The sequence below is a fragment of the Bufo bufo genome, chromosome 4 (assembly GCF_905171765.1).
Source record: "Bufo bufo chromosome 4, aBufBuf1.1, whole genome shotgun sequence".
NCBI classification, from domain to species: domain Eukaryota; kingdom Metazoa; phylum Chordata; class Amphibia; order Anura; family Bufonidae; genus Bufo; species Bufo bufo.
In genome coordinates, this window is record NC_053392.1 from 129,659,256 (window position 1) to 129,681,850 (window position 22,595).

General features: G+C 42.6%; 1 protein-coding gene across 4 annotated transcripts in view; it reads right to left on the bottom strand.

The window, feature by feature from the left end:
• Positions 1-2,431: 2,431 nt before the first annotated feature.
• ARHGEF4 (Rho guanine nucleotide exchange factor 4) overlaps positions 2,432-22,595 on the bottom strand; it is a 258,013-nt gene continuing 237,849 nt past the window's right edge. For all 4 annotated transcript variants that reach the window (XM_040427876.1, XM_040427874.1, XM_040427875.1 and 1 more), the window contains 8 exons: positions 21,723-21,914; positions 17,211-17,390; positions 16,011-16,243; positions 10,857-10,986; positions 9,044-9,175; positions 7,496-7,739; positions 6,932-7,009; positions 2,432-4,768 (listed from right to left, as the gene is read on the bottom strand). In XM_040427876.1, the coding sequence (XP_040283810.1) occupies positions 4,611-4,768; positions 6,932-7,009; positions 7,496-7,739; positions 9,044-9,175; positions 10,857-10,986; positions 16,011-16,243; positions 17,211-17,390; positions 21,723-21,914 (1,347 nt within the window). In that variant the 3' untranslated portion in view covers positions 2,432-4,610. The remainder of the gene's footprint in view (positions 4,769-6,931; positions 7,010-7,495; positions 7,740-9,043; positions 9,176-10,856; positions 10,987-16,010; positions 16,244-17,210; positions 17,391-21,722; positions 21,915-22,595) is intronic.

Below are 22,595 nucleotides of genomic sequence, written 5' to 3' on the forward strand. Positions count from 1 at the left end.
ACAGGGACGTCCGTGTGGACAATCCACATCGATTGGTGCGGATTTGCCTCTCCCCATTGAAGTGAATGGAGAAAATCCGATCAGGAAAAATAAAATAAGTTGGCATGCTGAAGATTTTAAAATCTGCACCACAGGTCAAGATCCGCACTGAAAAAAATCTGCCTCTTATACATCTACGTCATACAATGTGCATGACGTACGGTGCGGATTTTCTGCTCGCAATCCTGATTGTGTGCATTTAGCCTAATAATTGCATTGGTCCCATTAATTTGTACCAGGATTACCACTGTAAGATTTAGAAGGAAAAGTCCAGAAGTTGATACTTTTCTGGTAGTAGATTTGGGTAGGTTTATCAAACCTGGGGCAAAAGAAAAGTGGATCAGTTGTCCATATCAGCTAATCAGATTTTAGATCTGACTTATTAGATATGGGTATGTACCCTCCGCTGTACAATGTAGCAATATTAAATATAAAACCCAAGGGTGCAGGCTCTGTACACTACATAGCTCTCATCTACTTCAGAAGCTCTTTTTTTGAAAAGTAAAGATATGTCCAAGTGAATCTTATATGCTATGGATTTTTCATGTCTACTTGCTCTATAAAATCTACTGCAGAATACAGAAACAGCTATGGGGATGTTTCACCGCTCCTGACATGTCTGTTTTAATAGCTTCATGCATTCCCCGCGTACTAACAATTCGGGAGCATCTATTCTTATGTCTGTATGTTGCGCCATTCCTTTATTATTTCTACTAGAAGTTATGAATGAATTGCTAGCAGTCTGCAGTAAGGGTACAGAGGGGAGGTCACCAGGGGGGGGGGGGGGGTGTACCTGCACAGTCTGACAATGGCAGCACTGATTGGATAGAGCGAGACTGTGCAGGGACACCCCCCCAACATAGAGCCATAAGAATAGATGCTCCAGAATTGTTATTACATGGGGAATGCATGAAGCTATTAAAACAAGTGTGTCAGGAGAGGTCAAAGGTCCTCTTTAAAGAGGTCTTAAACATTGGTGGCATATCACCAGGATATGCCACCAATATCTCTAGAAAGGAGTCCACATATTGAAGAAGAGCAGACTGCACATGCGCAGCCGTCCTCCATTCATTCCTATGGGAGTGCTGAAAATAGCTGAGCTGCGCGCTTAGATATTTCTGGAAGCCCCCACAGAAATAAATGTGGGGCTAACAACGTTCTGCTATTTTCAGCACTCCCATAGAAATGAATGGAGGCAGCCGGGAATGCGCAGTCCACTCTCCTTCACTTGGGGGCTCTGTTCTAGAGATAGCTGCGGGTCCCAGCGCAGAGATTGATATGCAAAAGAACAAAGATTGGTGAAAGAGGCACAGGATAAGGCAAGTATACAGATATATATATATATATATATATATGTATTTTTTTTTTTTTTTTTTAAGGAATACACAAAAACTGAAATCCACAGTGAAGAGCAGCATAAAGGAGGTGACAGATTACCCTTTTTATATAAGGGGCAGAATGGGGTCTCCACTTCCTGGTCCCTGAACGATAGCATCAAGGGATTAGGTTTTAATTTTTTTGTATTTAGTTAAAATAACCTAAGATTTCAGGAGCTCCGTATTGTGGAGGCCCCAGGGTGAACGCCCTATAACCCTATATATTAATACAGGATCAGATCATGAAGGAAGCAGACAGCATTGCTTTGTTGTGTATGGCTTTGAAGGTTTGTACTATGTAAGGCAATTTATTTCATTTATGTAAAGAACAAATATACAGTTTCCCACAAAAAAAACAAGCATGAAATGAATACCATCCATCTAGGTGAGATTACAGACATTGTTAAAATGCACCATACATGGTATTTCTCATAAATAAAGTCAGTGTGAATGGGTAGAAAAGAATTTAAACAGGAATACGTGCTGAGGGGTCACCTTTGCTGCTGGAATAAAAATACAGAGGTGACTGCGTTCCTGTTGAGGATGAGAATGTCACTCGAGCAGCAGTTTTAGATTAGGCACATTGTTTATACTTTGAGATGAAAAAAAAAATGCCATGTGCACCTTTACATATATGTATACACGCATGGCTCTGCTTAAAGGGCATCTGTCAGCAGATTTACACCTATGACACTGGCTGACCTTTTACATGTGCTCAAGGAATCTGTGTTGGTCCCATGCTCATATGTGCCCGCATTACTGAGAAAAATGAGGTTTTAATAAATGCAAATGAGCCTCTAGGAGCAATGCGGCTTTGTCATTACACCTAGAGGCTCTGCAACCTCTGCATTTTGATTGATATGGCTAGGCGTGATGACATTTACACTGCCTGGTCCTGTCAATCAAAGTGCAGAGAGCGCAGCAGTTGCAGAGAGAGTAATGGCATCGCCCCCGTTGCTCCTAGAGCCTCATTTGCATATATTAGAACATCATTTTCTCAGCAATGTGGACACATATGAACATGGGACCAACACAGCTGCCAAGAGCACATGTGACAGGTCAGCCAGTGTCATAGGTACCAATCTGCTGCCAGATGCCCTTTAAAGCCTATGTCCACTAAAGTAACTGCATATACTACTACATGCATGATTTGCATACATTACACCTCCCTTGGTGTATTCTGCAGGTTGCTTTGCTTTATGGAGCCAAACAGACAGTTTTTTCCTTTTTAATACGCATATTGAAATGGTCACAGGAAATTCTGTGCTGAAAGAGAATGCCGCTATACAGGCCCTTCCTGTAGTGTACATAAAGGATGAGGGTAAAGATAAAAATTAGACTCCTTTCAGGAGCTGCTTGACACCAACACGTTACATCGCCTGTGAAGATCACGTCTCTTTCCAAGTCATGAGTACCCATTAAAACGAACAAAACCAACTTGAAATGGGCATCCTCCCTCCGGGGGCCCCGTAGCAGCCACATAGACCACCTGTTTGGCATGGACGCCCTTGGATTTTGCTGTTTCAACTAAGCAAGAGGAATCTTGAGAAGTCTACACAAGATATCATGCCTTTTCAGAACAACAGATTGCTAGAAAAGGAGGAAAAAGTGTGTGAAGAATGAGGCTTGTGGAGAGCGGCTGTGCTGGTGTAGGGAGTCTTATAGGCTGGGCAATGCTCCCTGGGAAGACGGAAAAGAAAAATCTGAGGCTTGTGACGGACACTGTATAACACAGACAGGCTTTAAAATATTATAAACATCAGTATATATGACTTGTGATGTCATCACTTTTGTGTTCATTAGAAGGAACATGTGCATTGTAGGAGGATCACACACCTCCACTGCAAATTACGGACATTGGATGCCACCTCAGATTCCTATGGCCTTCTATTATTTATATAGGGCTACGATACTAGTATAACAACCTCTTGGGCATCATGGCTCCGAAAAACCAGCTGTATACTACTTCAGTGGTGAGGGTGGAAGAAGTTGAATGTATACAACCCTCTTAAATGGTCTTAGAAAACTGTGTGTATACTTTTTAGAAAACAATATTTCCAGAGAAGTTAATGTCTTCTTGGTTGTTGATTGGCACCACTCTTAAGTGCTTTAGTGCAGCAGACTGAAGTGGCCAGACAGTACCTGTAGCGGTAAACCATTACCCATAAATATCTGTGGTGTCTGGAGACATCTCTGAGCAATGCCTATGGCAGGTAAGACACTGGGTATCGTACATTTTGCAGGCCACTTGGGCCTAGGATGTTTTGCTTCATGTCCTAGGGCTCTTGCACACGACCGTATCCAATCCACATTTTTGGCGGATCGGATGCGGACCTATTAATTTCAATAGGGCTGCAAAAGACTCGTCTACAGCGAACCTGACAGATGATTTCTGCTGCCCTGTCTGGGAGCAGGATTTAATAGCGCTCTGTGATATATAAGTTTATACTGTGTTATTTAGAGAAGAATTTTTGAGTAAAATGCAGAGTAAATCCTCACAGGACTCCTAGGAGAAACAGTGAGAGTCCTGATGACCCGCCCACACTGGATGATTGACAGCCTTTGTTCTACACATGCTGGTACAGGGAAAGCTGTCAATCATTCGGTGTGGGTGGGGTAATCAGGATTCACTCATAGTCCTATCCTGCCAACCAAACTCAGTAGCTAACCTATATTGTGAATCTGTTGTCCATGCAGCCTCCATAGTCACGTTCAGGTATAGTCTATCAACATACAGAGAAAATATAGGCCTCATCTATAATAGTGCTCTTCAACATAGCATTCTCTTCACCTTGAAATAAAGTTTAATATCCTGTTAGGTTATATACATTTTGTTAACTCATTGTCAACTACAGCGACTCAGTTCTGAGTATTCAATGTAAAGATTCAGTGTGAGTTCATCAAATATTCATCAGGTAAACATTACAAAAACAACAATACAATTCATTACATTACAGAACAAAAAAAAAAAAAAAACTCGGAGGAAAACTACAAGACTTCCCGGATGATCAGAGGCAACAACAGAGAACATGTAAAATATGTCCAATTTCTAAAAAATAAATATGGAGTAATGTACCAGCTAGCGCCATGCCCTGTAGAAGGATAAAGTAGGAGTCCCAGGCACGGGCACTTTGTCAACTGTGGGTAAAGTGCTTTCTTTGTACAGGATGCAAGAGCAGATCACAAAAAGGTCCTTTATTTTCGAAAAGGAGTCAGGCGGCTGATGTTTTGCCAGAAATTGGAGGGTTTGCGCTTGGGTTCAGCAAGCATGAAGACGTGTTGCTGTGGGAGGTTGGCAGGCAATGTGGGGTGCTTCTGTCTCATCCAGAAATCATAGTATGTCCTATTAATGGCTGGAAAGTGAAATGAAACAGATCCTATTATAAATGTCTGATATCCAGCAGCCTCTTATCACATACTGATCAGCTCCACCGCCATACTCTACCAATGAGGTCATCTATTGTCAAAATTAATTACGCAAGGAAAGTCTAGAGGATAAAAATATTTATTCTACCATAATGTGGGACAGTAAAAAGGAACTTTAAAGGGTGCAGTTTTGACATTGTTTAACTGCTGACAGCAGTAGTTAAGTGCTGGGACAAGCAGGACAAACATATGTGTTGTAGAGCTTCTATTATCAGGAATAGTGTGAATATTAAGTTTTATTCTGCCAGATTCTGCTCTTGGAAGTGCCCAGGAGGCGGAACTTCACTGTGTAGTGCTCTCTGCATTGAGCTTCTCCACATCTCCTCCCCTCTGCTCTGAGTGACAGCTGTAGCGTCCAATCAAGAGACTAGTACAGCTGTCACTCGGAGGGGAGGGGCCGTGAAGTAGATGAATGCAGAGAGCAGTCCCTGTAAAGCTCCACCTGCTGGGTACCTTCAGGAGAAGAATCTGGCAGAATAAGGGCTCATGCACACGATCATATGTATTTTGCGGTCCGCAAAACATGGATCCTCAAAAAAACGGATGATCCGTGTTGCATCCGTTTGTTTTGCGGATCCATTGTAACAATGCGTGTCCTTGTCCACAAAACAGACAAGAATAGGACATGTTCTATCGTGAAGTGAATGGTTCCACATATGGGCTTTCTTTCCAGGACATGGAAAGAAAATACGGTCGTGTGCATGAGCCCTAAAAGGTCAAGTACTAACTTACTTCTGATAATAAGGCTACATGCACACAACCGTATGTGTTTTGCGGTCAACAAATTGCGGATCCGCAAAAAAAATGGATGACATCCGTATGCCATCCGTTTTTTTTTTGCGGATCCAATGTAACAATGGCTAAAAACGGACAAGAATAGGACATGTTCTATTTTTTTTGAGGGCCTACGGAACGGACAGACATACAGATGCGGATAGCACACGGTGTGCTGTCCGCATTTTTTGCGGACCCATTGAAATGAATGGATCCGCATACTATTCGCAAAAAAAACCGCAACGGACACGGAAACAAACAACGTTCGTGTGCATGAGGCCTAAAGCTGTACAAAGTAAGAGGAAAGGAAATCAAGACAGAGACAATTTAAGAAATAACCGGCATTTGGTTAAGGCCTCTTTACATGGCCCGTAGTAAGCAATTGTTGAGAAGGATGCATATGAACAGCGGTCAGCGATAATCTGCCAGAACATCTGGCAGTGTAAAGGGCCCTGAATGTGTTTATTTCACAGAGATTGCACAAGTTGAAGAGTAACTGCCATGATGGGAATACCCCTTTAAGCTCCATATCTGAAAAAGTAAGCTGCCACCTCTATACAAATATATTCACAATTAAATGGGTTTAATATCAATATCTGCTCAGCTGTGGTCCGACTTCCAGCAACCCCACGATCAGCTGATTGAAGAGACCATGGCGCTCCGGTGAGCGCTAGGGCCTTTTCCTAAGTCTGGGACGTCACGTTTGTCGGTCAACTGGTCTAGGCGCGGCTCAGTCCCATTCATTTGAACGAGGCCGAGCTCCAATACCAAGTACAATCGCTATCTGATGGACAACACTGTGCTTGGTAAGCCGTCTCCTCAAACAGCTGATCGGCGAAGGTGCTGGGAGTCTCCATTTAACGCATGTGTGAACCTACCCTTACAGCTTGCTATGAGGGATGCATCACAAATCCAGTACTCTGCATGTCCTTCAGTGGCACAGACTGCCACTTTCTCTCTCTCTCTAGAGCAGCAGGTATATGAACAGTGGCCGGAAGCAAGTGCTGCAAAATATGTCTGGCCAGGGACCTTTTCAATACCTTCCCAAAGCACTTATGTTGCCCTCAAAGATGATTCTGTGCACCTCTTCCACAGCTGGCTATGGTTCACAGGAGTCCCCCTGCAGCTTTTGTGGGGTCAGAATGGCTGCACCAACTGGCAGCCACCAGAGGAAGAGGAGGAGCTGGCTAGCTTATAGCGCACCCTCTGAGGGGCCTGGTGTCTGTGGATCAGCCACATATACAGATTTTAAAGTTACAGTACGACAATATCCCATCAGCAACAGCAAAGCATGGTAAAGTCGGACAAACGCTCACCTTTTGGCTTTCCTGAGAGACGCGGTTTATTCGCATTCATCATTGCTTGCTTTCGTTGTATTTCACTGATGCTGAAACCTAAAAACAGATGCAATTTAACAATGATATTACTGTGGCTAAAAGAAAAAAAAATAGTTGATTTTACTTATTAATTAGAAAGGGCGTTAAAAAACAGTTATACCTCACTAATCCCCCACCGCTCCCAGTTTGGCGCTTCCTAGGTTCCCGTCTGGTCTCTACTTTGTGGTCCGTCTTGACACACAGAAAATGCACGTGCTCGGCCAATCACTGGCTGAGGCAGGTCATATAGGAGTCCAGGGGGCGGTCTTAGTGATTGATAGCCATCTCTCTGTGCACATTCATATAGGGAAGGCTGCCAATCACCTGGGCTCCTAAGATTCAGATATGCTTCGGGATGGATGGGGAGGGGGGGGGGGGGGGGGGGGGGGGGGTGGATTTGCAGAAAAGTTATCACCGCTCCAGCCCTGTGATCTACATGCTTAGCTATAGGTACTGCAGGTAGTTTATGAGATGGCACGCGGTCTATCCCACACTTCTCATTACCTGTCTGCTCATCTTGCAGCACCTGTCTTCTCTCTTCCTCAAATGCTTGCAACCAGCGCTGTTTCTGCTCCGGCTTCTTGGCCAGAAACAGATGAACGTCCTCAGAGACTTTACTCTGCAGCTTGAAGGCATTTTTCACAGTAATGTTAAAGTCCTTGTCTTTGCCGTCCTCTAAGTTAATGACTTCCATCTCATCCATGTTGATCTTGCCCTTGTAATACAAGATGTCCCGTCGTAGAATATCCTGAGAATTGTAGAAGAGTATGGAACCAGAGCTCATAGCCGTAACATAATTTACATTTCTGTATCAGATACCGCTCTATATTATTTATTCCCCTTGTCAATGGGACATGTTGCAGAAACTCCTACCGTGCCACCAGTGTCAGACTGTATAGAGACACATCCTATTGGCATTTCCAGGAGGAATTCAGCAGGAACAGCAAAGGTTATGTTAGGGGGGATTCAGGTATGTACTAAACAGACATGTCAGGAGAGGTGACAGGTCCTCTTTACTTCCTAAATAAGTCATTTTTAAGTAATTTTGTGCAGACGGTGGCTTAACCTTTAGGCTACGTCTACACGACGACATTTGTCGCTCGACAGATGGGGCACAACTACACTGCAACATTTGTAGCGCAACATTTTGTTGCACCAATGTAGCATTCATTTTCCGACGTAAATAACATGATAACTTTCTTCTCTGGGTCAGTACGATTACAAAGATACCAAATCCATATAGTTCTCTTAGGCCACCTGCACACGTTGAGGAATACATGCGGGATTACCACTCGGATTTCCGTATGGAAAATCGCAGTTTAGAAAAACCAGCAAAGTGTATGAGATCACACAAATCTCTTTGACACTTTGTGGATTGTTTCTGTGCAGAAAATGAGCTGCATTGCGGACTTCCAAATCCGCAGCATGTCAATTATGTTTGCAGTTTTAGCTGCAGATTTCACCCTTTCCTAATGAACAGGTGAGATCTGCAGAAAAATCGCATCTAATAGTCACCAAAATCCACAATTAGAAATTGCGGGAGTTTGGTGCAGATATGCTGCAGAAACGCACATAAATACACACAGAAATGCCTGCGGATCTTATGTGCATTCACCCGCACTCGTGTGCAGGAACATTTAAAGGGTTAAAGATTATTTTATGGTAAAACCAATTTTATCTAGAGGGAAAAATATTAGACGCCTTTATTAATATGGAACAGAAAATATGCAGAATAAGGCTACATGCACACGAACGTTAGGGCTCCGTGCCCGTGCTGCGGACCGCAATGCACGGGCACAGACCGTGGGGCAGCCGCATGAGGATCGCGGACCCATTCACTTGAATGGGGTCCGCGATCTGCAGCTGACGGTCTGCACCACAAAAAAATATGACATGTCATATTTATTTGCGGTGCGGAACAACGGAAAGAAACACCACGGAAGCACTCCATAGTTCTTCTGGTGCTCCGTTCCATGACTCCGTTCCGCATCCGTGATGTGTGGTGCACACGGCCGTGTGGATGAGGCCTAAAGAGGATAATGACCGACATACCTTTTTACAGTACACAAGCTGATGATCGAAGAGAAACACAGTCCGCTGTTGCCCCTTTGATTGAAGCTGGGAGAATTTTGTTAATTCACCTGAATAAATAAGTTCTGAGCTTCTTGTCAGGATATCTTCACCCTGTTAACAAATGGGTAAAGAATAATTAAAAAAAAAGCACAATCTAATAATCCAGGAAGTATCAAAGTAGTATATTAATTATAGTACCGAATACCCCTGTATCTGCAACATATTGCGCAAACATTTTCCGGTGATAGGTTATGATGAAGGCTGGGGGGACATTGCAGAGGCAGGTAAAAGCGCCAACCATTGGACAAAAAGTAAGTCCTAGCTTATTTTTGCAGAACGCGATTTGTGAACCAGTGTGGCTTACTACAAAGGGGAACTTGTGGAAGCAAGAGATGTATTTGCTGCTCACACATGTCAGTTAGAAAAAATATTGTATCCACATCAAATGGCAGTACACATGAATTGCGACAATATATTAATTGCAACACAGAATATGTTGTGTATGTCATTACTTGTCAAACCTGCGCGTTGCAATATGTGGGATGTAGCATAAACCAGCTTAAAGTCAGAATTTCGTAAACACGTTAGTGATATCCCGCATGTTTCAACGCGCAATGTCTCAGCAGCCACATCACATTTTGCGATAGTCCACAAGGGCGATACCTCTGCGTTTTTGGTGCAAGGCATCGAAAGAGTTACTACACCAGTCAGAAGGGGAGATCGCAGACAAAAACTTTTTAGTAGAGAGACATACTGGTTGTTCAATCTTTGAACATGTATACCTAAGGGGTTGAATAGAAAACATGATTTAACCCACTAAGCCACCACACACCCAAATACAAGGCACCAGTGCTAACCACTGAGCCACCACACACCCAAATACAAGGCACCAGTGCTAACCACTAAGCCACCACACACCCAAATACAAGGCACCAGTGCTAACCACTGAGCCACCACACACCCAAATACAAGGCACCAGTGCTAACCACTGAGCCACCACACACCCAAATACAAGGCACCAGTGCTAACCACTGCGCCACCGTGCTACGTTAGGAAGCTCCTCCGATTAAAAATCCAAGTTAGGGGATATTCACACGCGGCAGATTCACTTCAAAACTGAGTAATACTGTCCATCTGAACGGGGTTGTGTTGGCAGTAAACTCATGCATCTCTATAAGCCCCATTCAGATGTAGGAAAAATCAAAGAAATTTCAGTAACAAAATCTGCCACGTGTCAGTTCACCTTCACAGTAGCAGACTCAGCTTCTAACATTTAACTTTGATGAAGTGAATTCAAAAGACAGGGGAACATAAAGGAAGGACTTACACTCTTCTATCCTGCTGGATTCACTACTGGCTTTGGCAAAAAAAAAACTGCCACAAAAACTGCACATTTTTTCCACCAAAAAAAACTGTATGAAACCACTCTTACAGGAAACGCCATAAAGCAGTTGCCCAATTTGCTACATCCAATAATGACAAACATTTTGTCACAGGGACGTTACTAGTAACGCTGGTTAGCAATGATCTGGCGGTGTAAATGCACCGCCGATTGCCCGATGAACGAGCCACATGTATATTTTGTGCAGCACAAAAGATCATCGTTTCCAGTTGGCAGATCCTGATGTAAAAACCATCTGCTGCCGGGAAACAACCGGACAGTATGGGGAAGAGCTCTGGAGGAGATCTCTGCATGTAAATGCACTGGTCTTCTCCGCTAGCGATCGGCAGATTGTCAGGAAGGAACGCTTCCTTCCCTACAATCTGCTAGATCGTCAACTAGGAGTCCTACCTCCCAGTCCTCTATGGAGCTCTGCCAGTGGGCTATCTTGTCGATGTTTTCCAGTCTTCTCTTTCGCTCGTTGATCAGTTTAGCAACATTTTTCATGGCGTTTAATGCAGCTTCAACATCAGCAAAATCCCTGCATGGAGAGAAGACATATTATGTAAATTCAGCTATGGTGCTGTGGACTGAACAGTTGTCACAAAGACCAATGTTTTCTACAAGACCTAATAGGCTTCACTATTAGGGCTCATGCACACAAACGTATTTTCTTTTCGTGTCCGTGTCCGTTATTTTTTTTGCAGACCATATACGGAACCATTCACTTCAATGGTTCCACAAAAAAAAAACGGAAGTTACCGTATGTCTGTATTTCCATTCCGCAAAAAAATAGAACATGTCCTATTATTGTCCACATTACGGACAAGGATAGTACTGTTCTATGAAGGGCCAGCTGTTCCGTTCCTCAAAATACGGAATTCACACGGACATCATCCGTATTTTTGCGGATCCGTGTTTTGCGCACCGCAAAATACATACGGTTGTGTGCATGAGGCCTAATTGTGAACCAAAACCAGTAGTGAAACCTACACAGATATAAGGTATAAGGGAAAGATCTGCTCCTGTTCTGTGTTTTTGACCAGCACCTGGTTTTGGCTCACAATCACTGATGGAAATCACTGACCAGATAACAGAAGTGTGAACTTGTCCTTAGTCTCCAGTCATTTTGTGGTGTTTTTAATAGTTTTTAAGTGATCATCACTTTGTGGTGCATCCAGCTCATGGCTTGTATCTAGAAGCCTTTTTGGATACATGTGGATGGCACCCTTTCTAGGTTTTGTGTTATTAAAGGGTTTCTGTCACCCCATTAAACCGTTTTTTTCTTTTTTCTTTACTAATAATCCCTATAGTGCGATCTCATGATACATAAGCAAATTAATCATTTTGGTTCAGTAGAATTTGCTAAAAATTGATTTTTAAAATATGCTAATTACCTTGCTACCAGCAAGTAGGGCGGCTACTTGCTGGTAGCAGCCACATCCTCCGATGGTAATAAAGCCCCCTCGGCATGCTGATTGACAGGGCCAGGGAAGGGAATCGTTCTCTGCTGGCGCTGTTAGAATTTGAAATCTCGCGCCTGCGCCGTACCTGTCTTCAATCGGCGCAGGCGCACTGAGAGGCGGCCGCTCGCTCGACCGCTCCATCCTCAATGCGCCTGCGTCGATGACGTCATCAAGTACACCCGGAAGAGATTTATTATTAATAATCGTTGGTGGTATAGTGTTAATAACTGTCATTTTTATAAAATTATTTATTCCCATTTCGTTGGTGGTTTTTGTGGCAGCATGCTTATTATGTACACTTACCTGATTCGAGCATCCAGCGACGTCACCAGACTCTCCGCCTCCTTCCAGCGATGCCGGCGTCTTCTCTTCCGGGTGTACTTGATGACGTCATCGACGCAGGCGCATTGAGGATGGAGCGGTCGAGCGAGCGGCCGCCTCTCAGTGCGCCTGCGCCGATTGAAGACAGGTACGGCGCAGGCGCGAGATTTCAAATTCTAACAGCGCCAGCAGAGAACGATTCCCTTCCCTGGCCCTGTCAATCAGCATGCCGAGGGGGCGTCATTACCATCGGAGGATGCGGCTGCTACCAGCAAGTAGCCGCCCTACTTGCTGGTAGCAAGGTAATTAGCATATTTTAAAAATCGATTTTTAGCAAATTCTACTGAACCAAAATGATTAATTTGCTTATGTATCATGAGATCGCACTATAGGGATTATTAGTAAAGAAAAAAAAAAAAAACGGTTTAATGGGGTGACAGAAACCCTTTAATGGTGGTGCCCAGCACACCTTTTTGATTTCTAAGGGTACATGCACACGAACGTATATTCTTTCCGTGTACATTCCATTTTTTTTGCAGACCGTATACGGGACCATTCATTTCAATGGGTCCGCCAAAAAAATGGAAGTTACTCCGTGTGCATTCCGTTTCCGTATGTCCGTATTTATGTTCTGCAAAAAAATAGAACATGTCCTATTATTGTCCGCATTACAGACAAGGATAGGACTGTTCCATTAGGGGACAGATGTTCCGTTCCGCAAAATACGGAATGCACACGGACATCATCCGTATTTTTTAAGGATCCGTTTTTTGCGGACCGCAAAATACATATGGTCATGTGCATGAGGCCTAAATGGGGAGAAAGTCACTGCCATATACTTCTGGCAGCGGCTTATCTCCCGAGAAAAGGAACATAAGGCCTCTTTCACACGAGCGTAAAGGATTGGCTCCGGATACGTTCAGTGAAACTCGCACCATTTTGTAAGCAAGTTCAGTCAGTTTTGTCTGCGATTGCGTTCAGTTGTTCAGTTTTTCCCACGCGTGCAATGCGTTTTGATGTATTTTTCACGCGCGTGCTAAAAAACTGAAGGTTTACAAACATCTCCTAGCAACCATCAGTGAAAAACGCATCGCATCTGGACTTGCTTGCAATGCGTTTTTCACTGAAGCCTCATTCACTTCTATGGGGCCAGAGCTGCGTGAAAAATGCAGAATATAGAACATGCTGCGATTTTCACACAACGCAGAACTGATGCACGAAAAACAACGCTCATGTAAATGAATGGGTCAGGATTCAGTGCGGGTGCTATGCGTTCAGATCACGCATTGCACCCACACGGAAAACTCACCCGTGTGAAAGGGGCCTAAAGGCGTCTTCACACGCTGCTGATTTTGTTGAAAATAATTTTCTGCAACTGAAAATCACTTCCATTCCCCTGAATGAGGCTTGCAGAAATCCATGTGCTTGCTGCCCCTTTGAAATGAATGGAACTGATTTTCAGTCGCAGAAAATTCTGCAACAAAATCAGCAGCGTGTGAAGGCGCCCTAATGAAGAAATCAAACTAGCGGATCCTTCTCTTCCTTGATATCTGTTGTCAGGGAAGAGTCGGAAGGCCCCATACACATTAGATGGTGAGCAGGTCCTGCTATAATCATTGGGTTCGGTCACCATAAATGTGTATGGCCAGTTTTACTATCTGGAAGATCTACTCTCAAGTACACGGTTCAAATTTTCAGTGTAGCACGAACCACAAACCCCATCAGGATGCCTGCTTATTGGGGAGTATGGTGTTCCTGTCAGTGAACAAAAACCTGGCTGAAAACCCATGCTGACCATGTCCTGACATGTGTGTTTTATCAACTATGTGCACCCCCATGTGATAGCATTTCTGGAGCATCTGTTCTTATGACTCTCTTATCTCCCATTCCTTTATTATTCCTTCTAGAGGGTTTATGAATGAATTTCTAGCAGTTTGCAATGAAGTCCGGATGGGTGTTTTCAATGGGGGGGGGGGGGGGGGGGGTGTCCCTGCATAGTCTGACATTACCCACTCAGTGCTGCCAGGGACACCCCTCCAAACTGGTAACATCCATCTGGACCTTCATTGTAAACTGCTAGTAGTAGTTCATTCATAGTAGGAATAATAGCGGAATGGCACATCATAGAGTTATAAGAATAGATTATCCAGAATTGACTAGGGCGATGCAAGTTGCTACTAATATAGGGGTGTCAGGAGAGGTGAGAGGTCCTCTAAGCGTATCAGAGCTGTCTCGCGGAACAAGTCGGCACATGGATCAATTAGAAATGATCAGGATGGATTTTCTGGCACATGAATACTGCTATTCACTGACAGCACATAGAGATCTTGAAAACAGCTATTTAGTTTTAATAATTAGCAAATATTTTGAACATTCTGTTTTGACTTTATCATTATGGGGTATTGAGTGCTGAATGATGGGAAAAATTAAATTTTGTTTCATTTTAGCACAATATGCAACATAACAAAAAAGTAAAAAGGTCTGAAGACTTTCCGAATGCATCAAATTCAATTGGGAAAGCTCCCAGTGTATGTGTCAAATATATACATAGGACTCCATTCACCCAACGGGGGACAGAAGAAAGTACTATGTTAGGCCTCATGCACACGACCGTTGTGTGCAGCCGTTGTTCCGTTTTCCGTTTTTTTTTCGCGGACCCATTGACTTTCAATGGGTCCGTGGAAAAATCGGAAAATGCACCGTTTTGCAGCCGCATCCGTGATCCGTGTTTCCTGTCCATCAAAAAAATATGACCTGTCCTATTTTTTTGACGGACAACGGTTCACGAACCCATTCAAGTCAATGGGTCCGTGAAAAAACACGGATGCACACAAGATTGCCATCCGCGTCCGTCATCCTTGTCAGTAGGCTACTTTCACACAGACTTCGTGAAAACTCAGATCCGACAGTATATTCTAACACAGAGGCTACTTTCACACAGACTTCGTGAAAACTCAGATCTGACAGTATATTCTAACACAGAGGCGTTCCCATGGTGATGGGGACGCTTCAGGTTAGAATATACTAAAAGAACTGTGTACAAGACTGCCCCCTACTGTCGGATCTGAGTTTCACGATCTAACTCAAATCCGATGGTATATTCTAACATAGAGGCGTTCCCATGGTGATGGGGATGCTTCAAGTTAAAATATACCATCGGATTGGAGAAAACTCTGATCCGATGGTATAATAGGGACTCCTGACTTTACATTAAAGGTCAATGGGGACGGATCCGTTTGCAATTGCACTATATTGTGTCAACGTCAAACGGATCCGTCCCTATTGACTTGCATTGTAAGTCAGGACGGATCCGTTTGGCTCTGCACGGCCAGGCGGACACCAAAACAACTTTTTTTTCATGTCCGTGGATCCTCCTAAAATCAAGGAAGACCCACGGACGAAAAAAAGGTCACGGAACAACGGAAATCCGTTTTGCGGACCGCAAAAAAAACGTCCATGTGCATGAGGCCTTAGTGTACTTTTCTTCAATTGCACTTTCCTATACATAGGGCCACCGCCAAAAAAAGTATAGTTTCTTCAGTGGGGCCCTATGGACGACATATGCCTATACAGTGGTACATACAGGAGCCTTCTGACGGAGGTGCAAAATCTTCCTAATGTATACTGCCGATGAAAGGCTAAGACCCAATGTGCACAGAACCTTAATCTATCCCTGTGTGATTACGTGGATTTCTTCTAGAGATTGAGGTCACTAGGAAACTGCAATTTAAGAAAACAGGTTTGGCTCCATAAGGTCCCATTAACTCTTTGTTCATACCTGTGTTGAGGGTTAGTATATTTCAGTAGCTCAGCAAGCTGCAGGGGATATTTGCAGATTTTCTGCACAGGTGTCAGTAAGAAACCATCAAGAGAGATGTCAATCATTTTCTGTACCAGACGGCAAGTCTCAAAGAAGTAGCCATACTTTTTGACCTTGCTTAGTTTGGAGAGCTCCGTGCAGGCGTTTGGGTGGTTGTTGCAGTATTCAGAATAAATCTGAAAGTCATTTTGCTATTAAAGAGAAGAATAAAATAGAAGATATGATCCTTAAGTGTAGATTTTAAACTGCTTTGATAAATGTGGTAGTATTATAAATGTCTATGAAAGCTGCTGCAGAGAAAAACGACGGAAGTTTCAAGCACACTGATGAAATCATGTTATCCATATAATTAGACATCAGGCCTCATGTACTTAGTCATATTTTGACTCCATATAACCTCTCATTTGTGCATAGCCTTAATACACCTATAAAAGCCTATGGGTACCTACTATACTACTGCCAAATGGCAGCACAAGAAGTTCCTATGTCAGTGCTGGCGAACCTATGGCACGGGTGCCAGAGGCGGCACTCACAGCCCTCTCTGTGGGCACCCGCGCCCTGGAAAAAGTTTATGGTGTACCAATATGTCTTACACTTTTCCTGCCATTTATCAGCGTAGGGCGCACTATGAACAGCGCAGGCAGCGCATTGAATGTAGGGAGGCTGTTATACCTGAATGATAAAGTACATGGAAGGTATACTATACTGGTATTCAGGTTAAATTGCCGTGTTGGCACTTTGCGATAAATAAGTGGGTTGTAGGGTTGCAGTTTGGGCGCGTGGTCTCTAAAAGTTTTGCCATCACTGGCCTACCAGCATGAACCCTTAGGCTCCCCACTCCTCCAAACACATGCATGTTCTGAATAGAGAGAGAGGTTAGAAAGCCTCTGCAGGACACCACTGATGGCGGCTTATCTCCCCAAGAATGAAAGGAGCAATACATGTGGAAGTCCAACAGCCCAGTCCTTCTCTGGTCACGAAGCCCCCATTGCATTAGGAGGTTGGCCGATCCTGTTAAAATTGTCAGGTTTGGCCTAAATTAACCTACCGTAATGTGTATAGCCACCTTTAGAAGGCAACTTGCTAGTATGAGAGCAATTCCACTGACAGATACCAACAATAATAACAATGAACCGCTGATATTTCTGTATAACTTACATATTGAAGGAAGCAGGAGCCAATCTCACTCAGATGAGGAGCATCTTTGATGATTCTCTTTTCTAATGTTTTCAGGAATTTCTTCTGAAATTTGTAGATGTCCTCGATGTTTCCAAAAATTGTCCAAAGCTGTTCCTCTGTGAACATGTCGGCCCGTTTACGGCACTGCTTGATGTAGCCCTTAGGAAATATAATCAATGGCTAAACAGCAGTTCAGAAACAACCAGTATTCCAGAAATTACGGTAGATCAATCAAATTGGGGTTGATGGCAGTTTCCATAATTAGAAATTGCTAAATGGAACATTTTTGTCATGCCCCTTTCTAAGACAGTGATAAGGGCATCACTACCATCAAATTTTAATCACATATCAACAATATATATGTGAATACTGTACATAATTATTATTATTATTTTTTACAAAAACAGGTGGATGGTTTTTTGGATGTAATTATTTGAAGTCACTTCATATATTTCACTTCCTATCCTGACTCTTTAACTTACACCAAACAGCCTGGTTTGACTTTCTCAGTCAGACCATTCACTGCGATCAAAGAGGCAAAAAAAGGGTTTTGTCCCTATGGTGTTCCCTTTGCGGCAAAACTGGCCTGTGCCTTTCATTCTCTGGGTCAGTACAATTACAATGATACCACATCATGATATATTTTTCATACAAACCGGATTCCAAAAAAGTTGGGACACTAAACAAATTGTGAATAAAAACTGAATGCAATGATGTGGAGATGGCAAATGTCAATATTTTATTTGTAATAGAACGTAGATGACAGATCAAATGTTTAATCCGAGTAAATGTATCATTTTAAAGGAAAAATACGTTGATTCCAATTTTCACGGTGTCAACAAATCCCCAAAAAGTTGGGACAAGTAGCAATAAGAGGCTGGAAAAAGTAAATTTGAGCATAACGAAGAGCTGAAAGACCAATTAACACTAATTAGGTCAATTGGCAATATGATTGGGTATAAAAAGAGCTTCTCAGAGTAGCAGTGTCTCTCAGAAGCCAAGATGGGTAGAGGATCACCAATTCCCACAATGTTGCGCAGAAAGATAGTGGAGCAATATCAGAAAGGTGTTACCCAGCGAAAAATTGCAAAGACTTTGCATCTATCATCATCAACTGTGCATAACGTCATCCGAAGATTCAGAGAATCTGGAACAATCTCTGTGCGTAAGGGTCAAGGCCGTAAAACCATACTGGATGCCCGTGATCTCCGGGCCCTTAAACGACACTGCACCACAAACAGGAATGCTACTGTAAAGGAAATCACAGAATGGGCTCAGGAATACTTCCAGAAACCATTGTCAGTGAACACAATCCACCGTGCCATCCGTCGTTGCCAGCTGAAACTCTACAGTGCAAAGAAGAAGCCATTTCTAAGCAAGATCCACAAGCTCAGGCGTTTTCACTGGGCCAGGGATCATTTAAAATGGAGTGTGGCAAAATGGAAGACTGTTCTGTGGTCAGACGAGTCACGATTCGAAGTTCTTTTTGGAAATCTGGGACGCCATGTCATCCAGACCAAAGAGGACAAGGACAACCCAAGTTGTTATCAACGCTCAGTTCAGAAGCCTGCATCTCTGATGGTATGGGGTTGCATGAGTGCGTGTGGCATGGGCAGCTTGCATGTCTGGAAAGGCACCATCAATGCAGAAAAATATATTCAGGTTCTAGAACAACATATGCTCCCATCCAGACGTCATCTCTTTCAGGGAAGACCCTGCATTTTTCAACAAGATAATGCCAGACCACATTCTGCATCAATCACAACATCATGGCTGTGTAGGAGAAGGATCCGGGTACTGAAATGGCCAGTCTGCAGTCCAGATCTTTCACCTATAGAGAACATTTGGCGCATCATAAAGAGGAAGGTGCAACAAAGAAGGCCCAAGACGATTGAACAGTTAGAGGCCTGTATTAGACAAGAATGGGAGAGCATTCCTATTTCTAAACTTGAGAAACTGGTCTCCTCGGTCCCCAGACATCTGTTGAGTGTTGTAAGAAGAAGGGGAGATGCCAAACAGTGGTGAAAATGGCCTTGTCCCAACTTTTTGGGGATTTGTTGACACCATGAAATTCTGATTCAACATATTTTTCCCTTAAAATGGTACATTTTCTCAGTTTAAACTTTTGTTCCGTGATTTATGTTCTATTCTGAATAAAACCACATCATTGCATTCAGTTTTTATTCACGATTTGTACTTTTTTGGAATCCGGTTTGTAGATATTTTTGAAATATTTTTTTTTACATTTTTTTAACTTTAAAAAAAATGTTGTAGCCCCTCTAGGAGGGCTACAATGTCCACTACTTTGTTTTTTTTTATAGAATATTACTATACTCCCATAGGGGGTATAGTAATACATGGATTGCTGATCTCCAACGTTGGCCTGTCATCTGCTGGCCAACATAGGAACTGCAGCTCTATAATGCTGGGTCTGCTCAGACATACAGAGCCTTTTTGGATTAATGACCGACATCCCCGATCGCCGATACTCATTTTGGGCTAAAAATATTTTTTTTTATTGGTCTTTATTAAAAATATTCAGCTATTTTTGAGATACAAGGGTTAAAAATTTGTCTGTTTGCAGAGTATCACTTCTTAGTCCTGTCAGCTGATGGCTCATGTGAAGCCTCTGATCTCTTGACCTCATAAACACACATTTAAGTCACCAGTTAGATAATAGTTCAGCTATAATGAGTGTTTATGTGGTCAGGAGATCAGAGACAAGGCTTCACATGAGCCGTTAGCTGGCAGAACTGAGCAGTAATACTCAAAAACGGCTGAACATTTAAGATAAAGACTAATTGAAAAAAATATTTTTAACCCAAAATGAGTAAAATGCATTCATTAAAAAAAATTGCTGCAAAGGTGTCAATCGCCTTAAAATATGCTACTGTTTCATGTAATCTTTCACTTGCCTGTAAATTTTAGTTGAATTTGAGACCTCCAAAAAAAAAACATAACACCCATACCACATCATATGCTTTAGCACCTATTTTCTAAGTACATAGTGGTGACAAAGCAATATTTCCCACTATACTTGGAAAATGGTTCATTCCAAACTCACTATGTTTTAAAGGGAATCATTTTGAGATAATTAAATCTATATTAGAGCTGGGGGCTCTATAATATCAGTCGGTGATGGAAAGAGGTATTGCAAGTAACACTTCTGTAACATGTTTATGTTTATGATTTTAGATGAAGACTCTTCATGCACCATATTGTTTTCCCCCAAAATACAGGGTGGGCCATTTATATGGATACATTTATATGGATACACCTTAATAAAATGGGAATGGTTGGTGATATTAACTTCCTGTCTGTGGCACATTAGTATATATGAAGGGGGAAACTTTTCAAGATGGCTGGTGACCATGGCGGCCATTTTGAAGTCGGACATTTTTAATCCAACTTTTGTTTTTTCAATAGGAAGAGGGTCATGTGACACATCAAACTTATTGGGAATTTCACAAGAAAAACAATGGTGTGCTTGGTTTTAACGTAACTTTATTCTTTCATGAGTTATTTACAAGTTTCTGACCACTTATAAAATGTGTTCAATGTGCTGCCCATTGTGTTGGATTGTCAATGCAACCCTCTTCTCCCACTCTTCACACACTGATAGCAACACCGCAGGAGAAATGCTAGCACAGGCTTCCAGTATCCGTAGTTTCAGGTGCTGCACATCTCGTATCTTCACAGCATAAACAATTGCCTTCAGATGACCCCAAAGATAAAAGTCTAAGGGGGTCAGATCGGGAGACCTTGGGGGCCATTCAACTGGCCCACGACGACCAATCCACTTTCCAGGAAACTGTTCATCTAGCTGGCACGTTCCCTGAGTTTTTCCAGCAAGATGGTGCACCACCACATTATGGGTGTCAGGTCCGAGCATTCCTAGATGAACAGTTTCCTGGAAAGTGGATTGGTCATCGTGGGCCAGTTGAATGGCCCCGAAGGTCTCCCGATCTGACCCCCTTAGACTTTTATCTTTGGGGTCATCTGAAGGCAATTGTCAATGCTGTGAAGATACGAGATGTGCAGCACCTGAAACTACGGATACTGGAAGCCTGTGCTAGCATTTCTCCTGCGGTGTTGCTATCAGTGTGTGAAGAGTGAAAGAAGAGGGTTGCATTGACAATCCAACACAATGGGCAGCACATTGAACACATTTTATAAGTGGTCAGAAACTTGTATATAACTCATGAAAGAATAAAGTTACGTTAAAACCAAGCACACCATTGTTTTTCTTGTGAAATTCCCAATAAGTTTGATGTGTCACATAACCCTCTTCCTATTGAAAAAACTAAAGTTGGATTAAAAATGGCCGACTTCAAAATGGCCGCCATGGTCACCACCCATCTTGAAAAGTTTCCCCCCTCACATATACTAATGTGCCACAAACAGGAAGTTAATATCACCAACCATTCCCATTTTTTTAAGGTGTATCCATATAAATGGCCCACCCTGTAGTTTATCTATGTTATGTTTTACCTCACATATATCCTTTAAATGCTTGATGTAATCCTTCTCTGTATTTAAAATCTCATTTATGACGTTGGTCCTCATTTGATCTTTGTTAGTTTGCCCAAAAGTGTGACGTCTGAAGAGGTTCTTGGCATCTTGTTCTTTGTCTCCAGGCCTACTGGTGTAGTCTTCCAAAGGCTCATCCTGGTTCACACGAAGCTGCATGGATAGGAGTATGGTAATAAATACATTCCACTGAAGTATGGTCATGAATATCAGTACCACACCATAATAATAATTATTACTGTGATTATTATACATTGAATATACAAATATAATGGTAGGCACTCTCCACCTGGCGCTGCATGGATCAGTCAAATAGCCTTATAGTCACATGTACAACAATTTATTAAAAACTTCTAAAAATATGGATTCAATAAAATAAACTAAAAACTGAAAAATCCCAAAGAGGTAGATACAGATATTCAATTGCATTTGTTCAATGGTATTGTTCAAACACATATGGTGACCAGTATATTGATAATATCATCTAGTTTTTATTGCTTTTATGACACCAAATATGGCAGTTCTTTCTTAGACGTTCTTATTAAATAGCACAGGCATTGATCCATCCTCCATTGATACCTCAGGGATTCCCAATCCCAATAGGTAAGTAGCAAATGTCCTTTATATAAAATTACTAGCCTTTCTCAACTTCTCACAAGGCACTCTGTGACATGGTATGTGCACGCATGAAATCTTTACACAGATTATTAGTTACGTTACCACTTGTAGACTTTGCGCTGCAGTGTCCACAGTTCTCCGCTGTCTGTGCCGGTCAGATTGGAATGGCGTCCCACGTCTTACACTTGATGCGCCGCGTCCTAGAGCGGGTTGTAA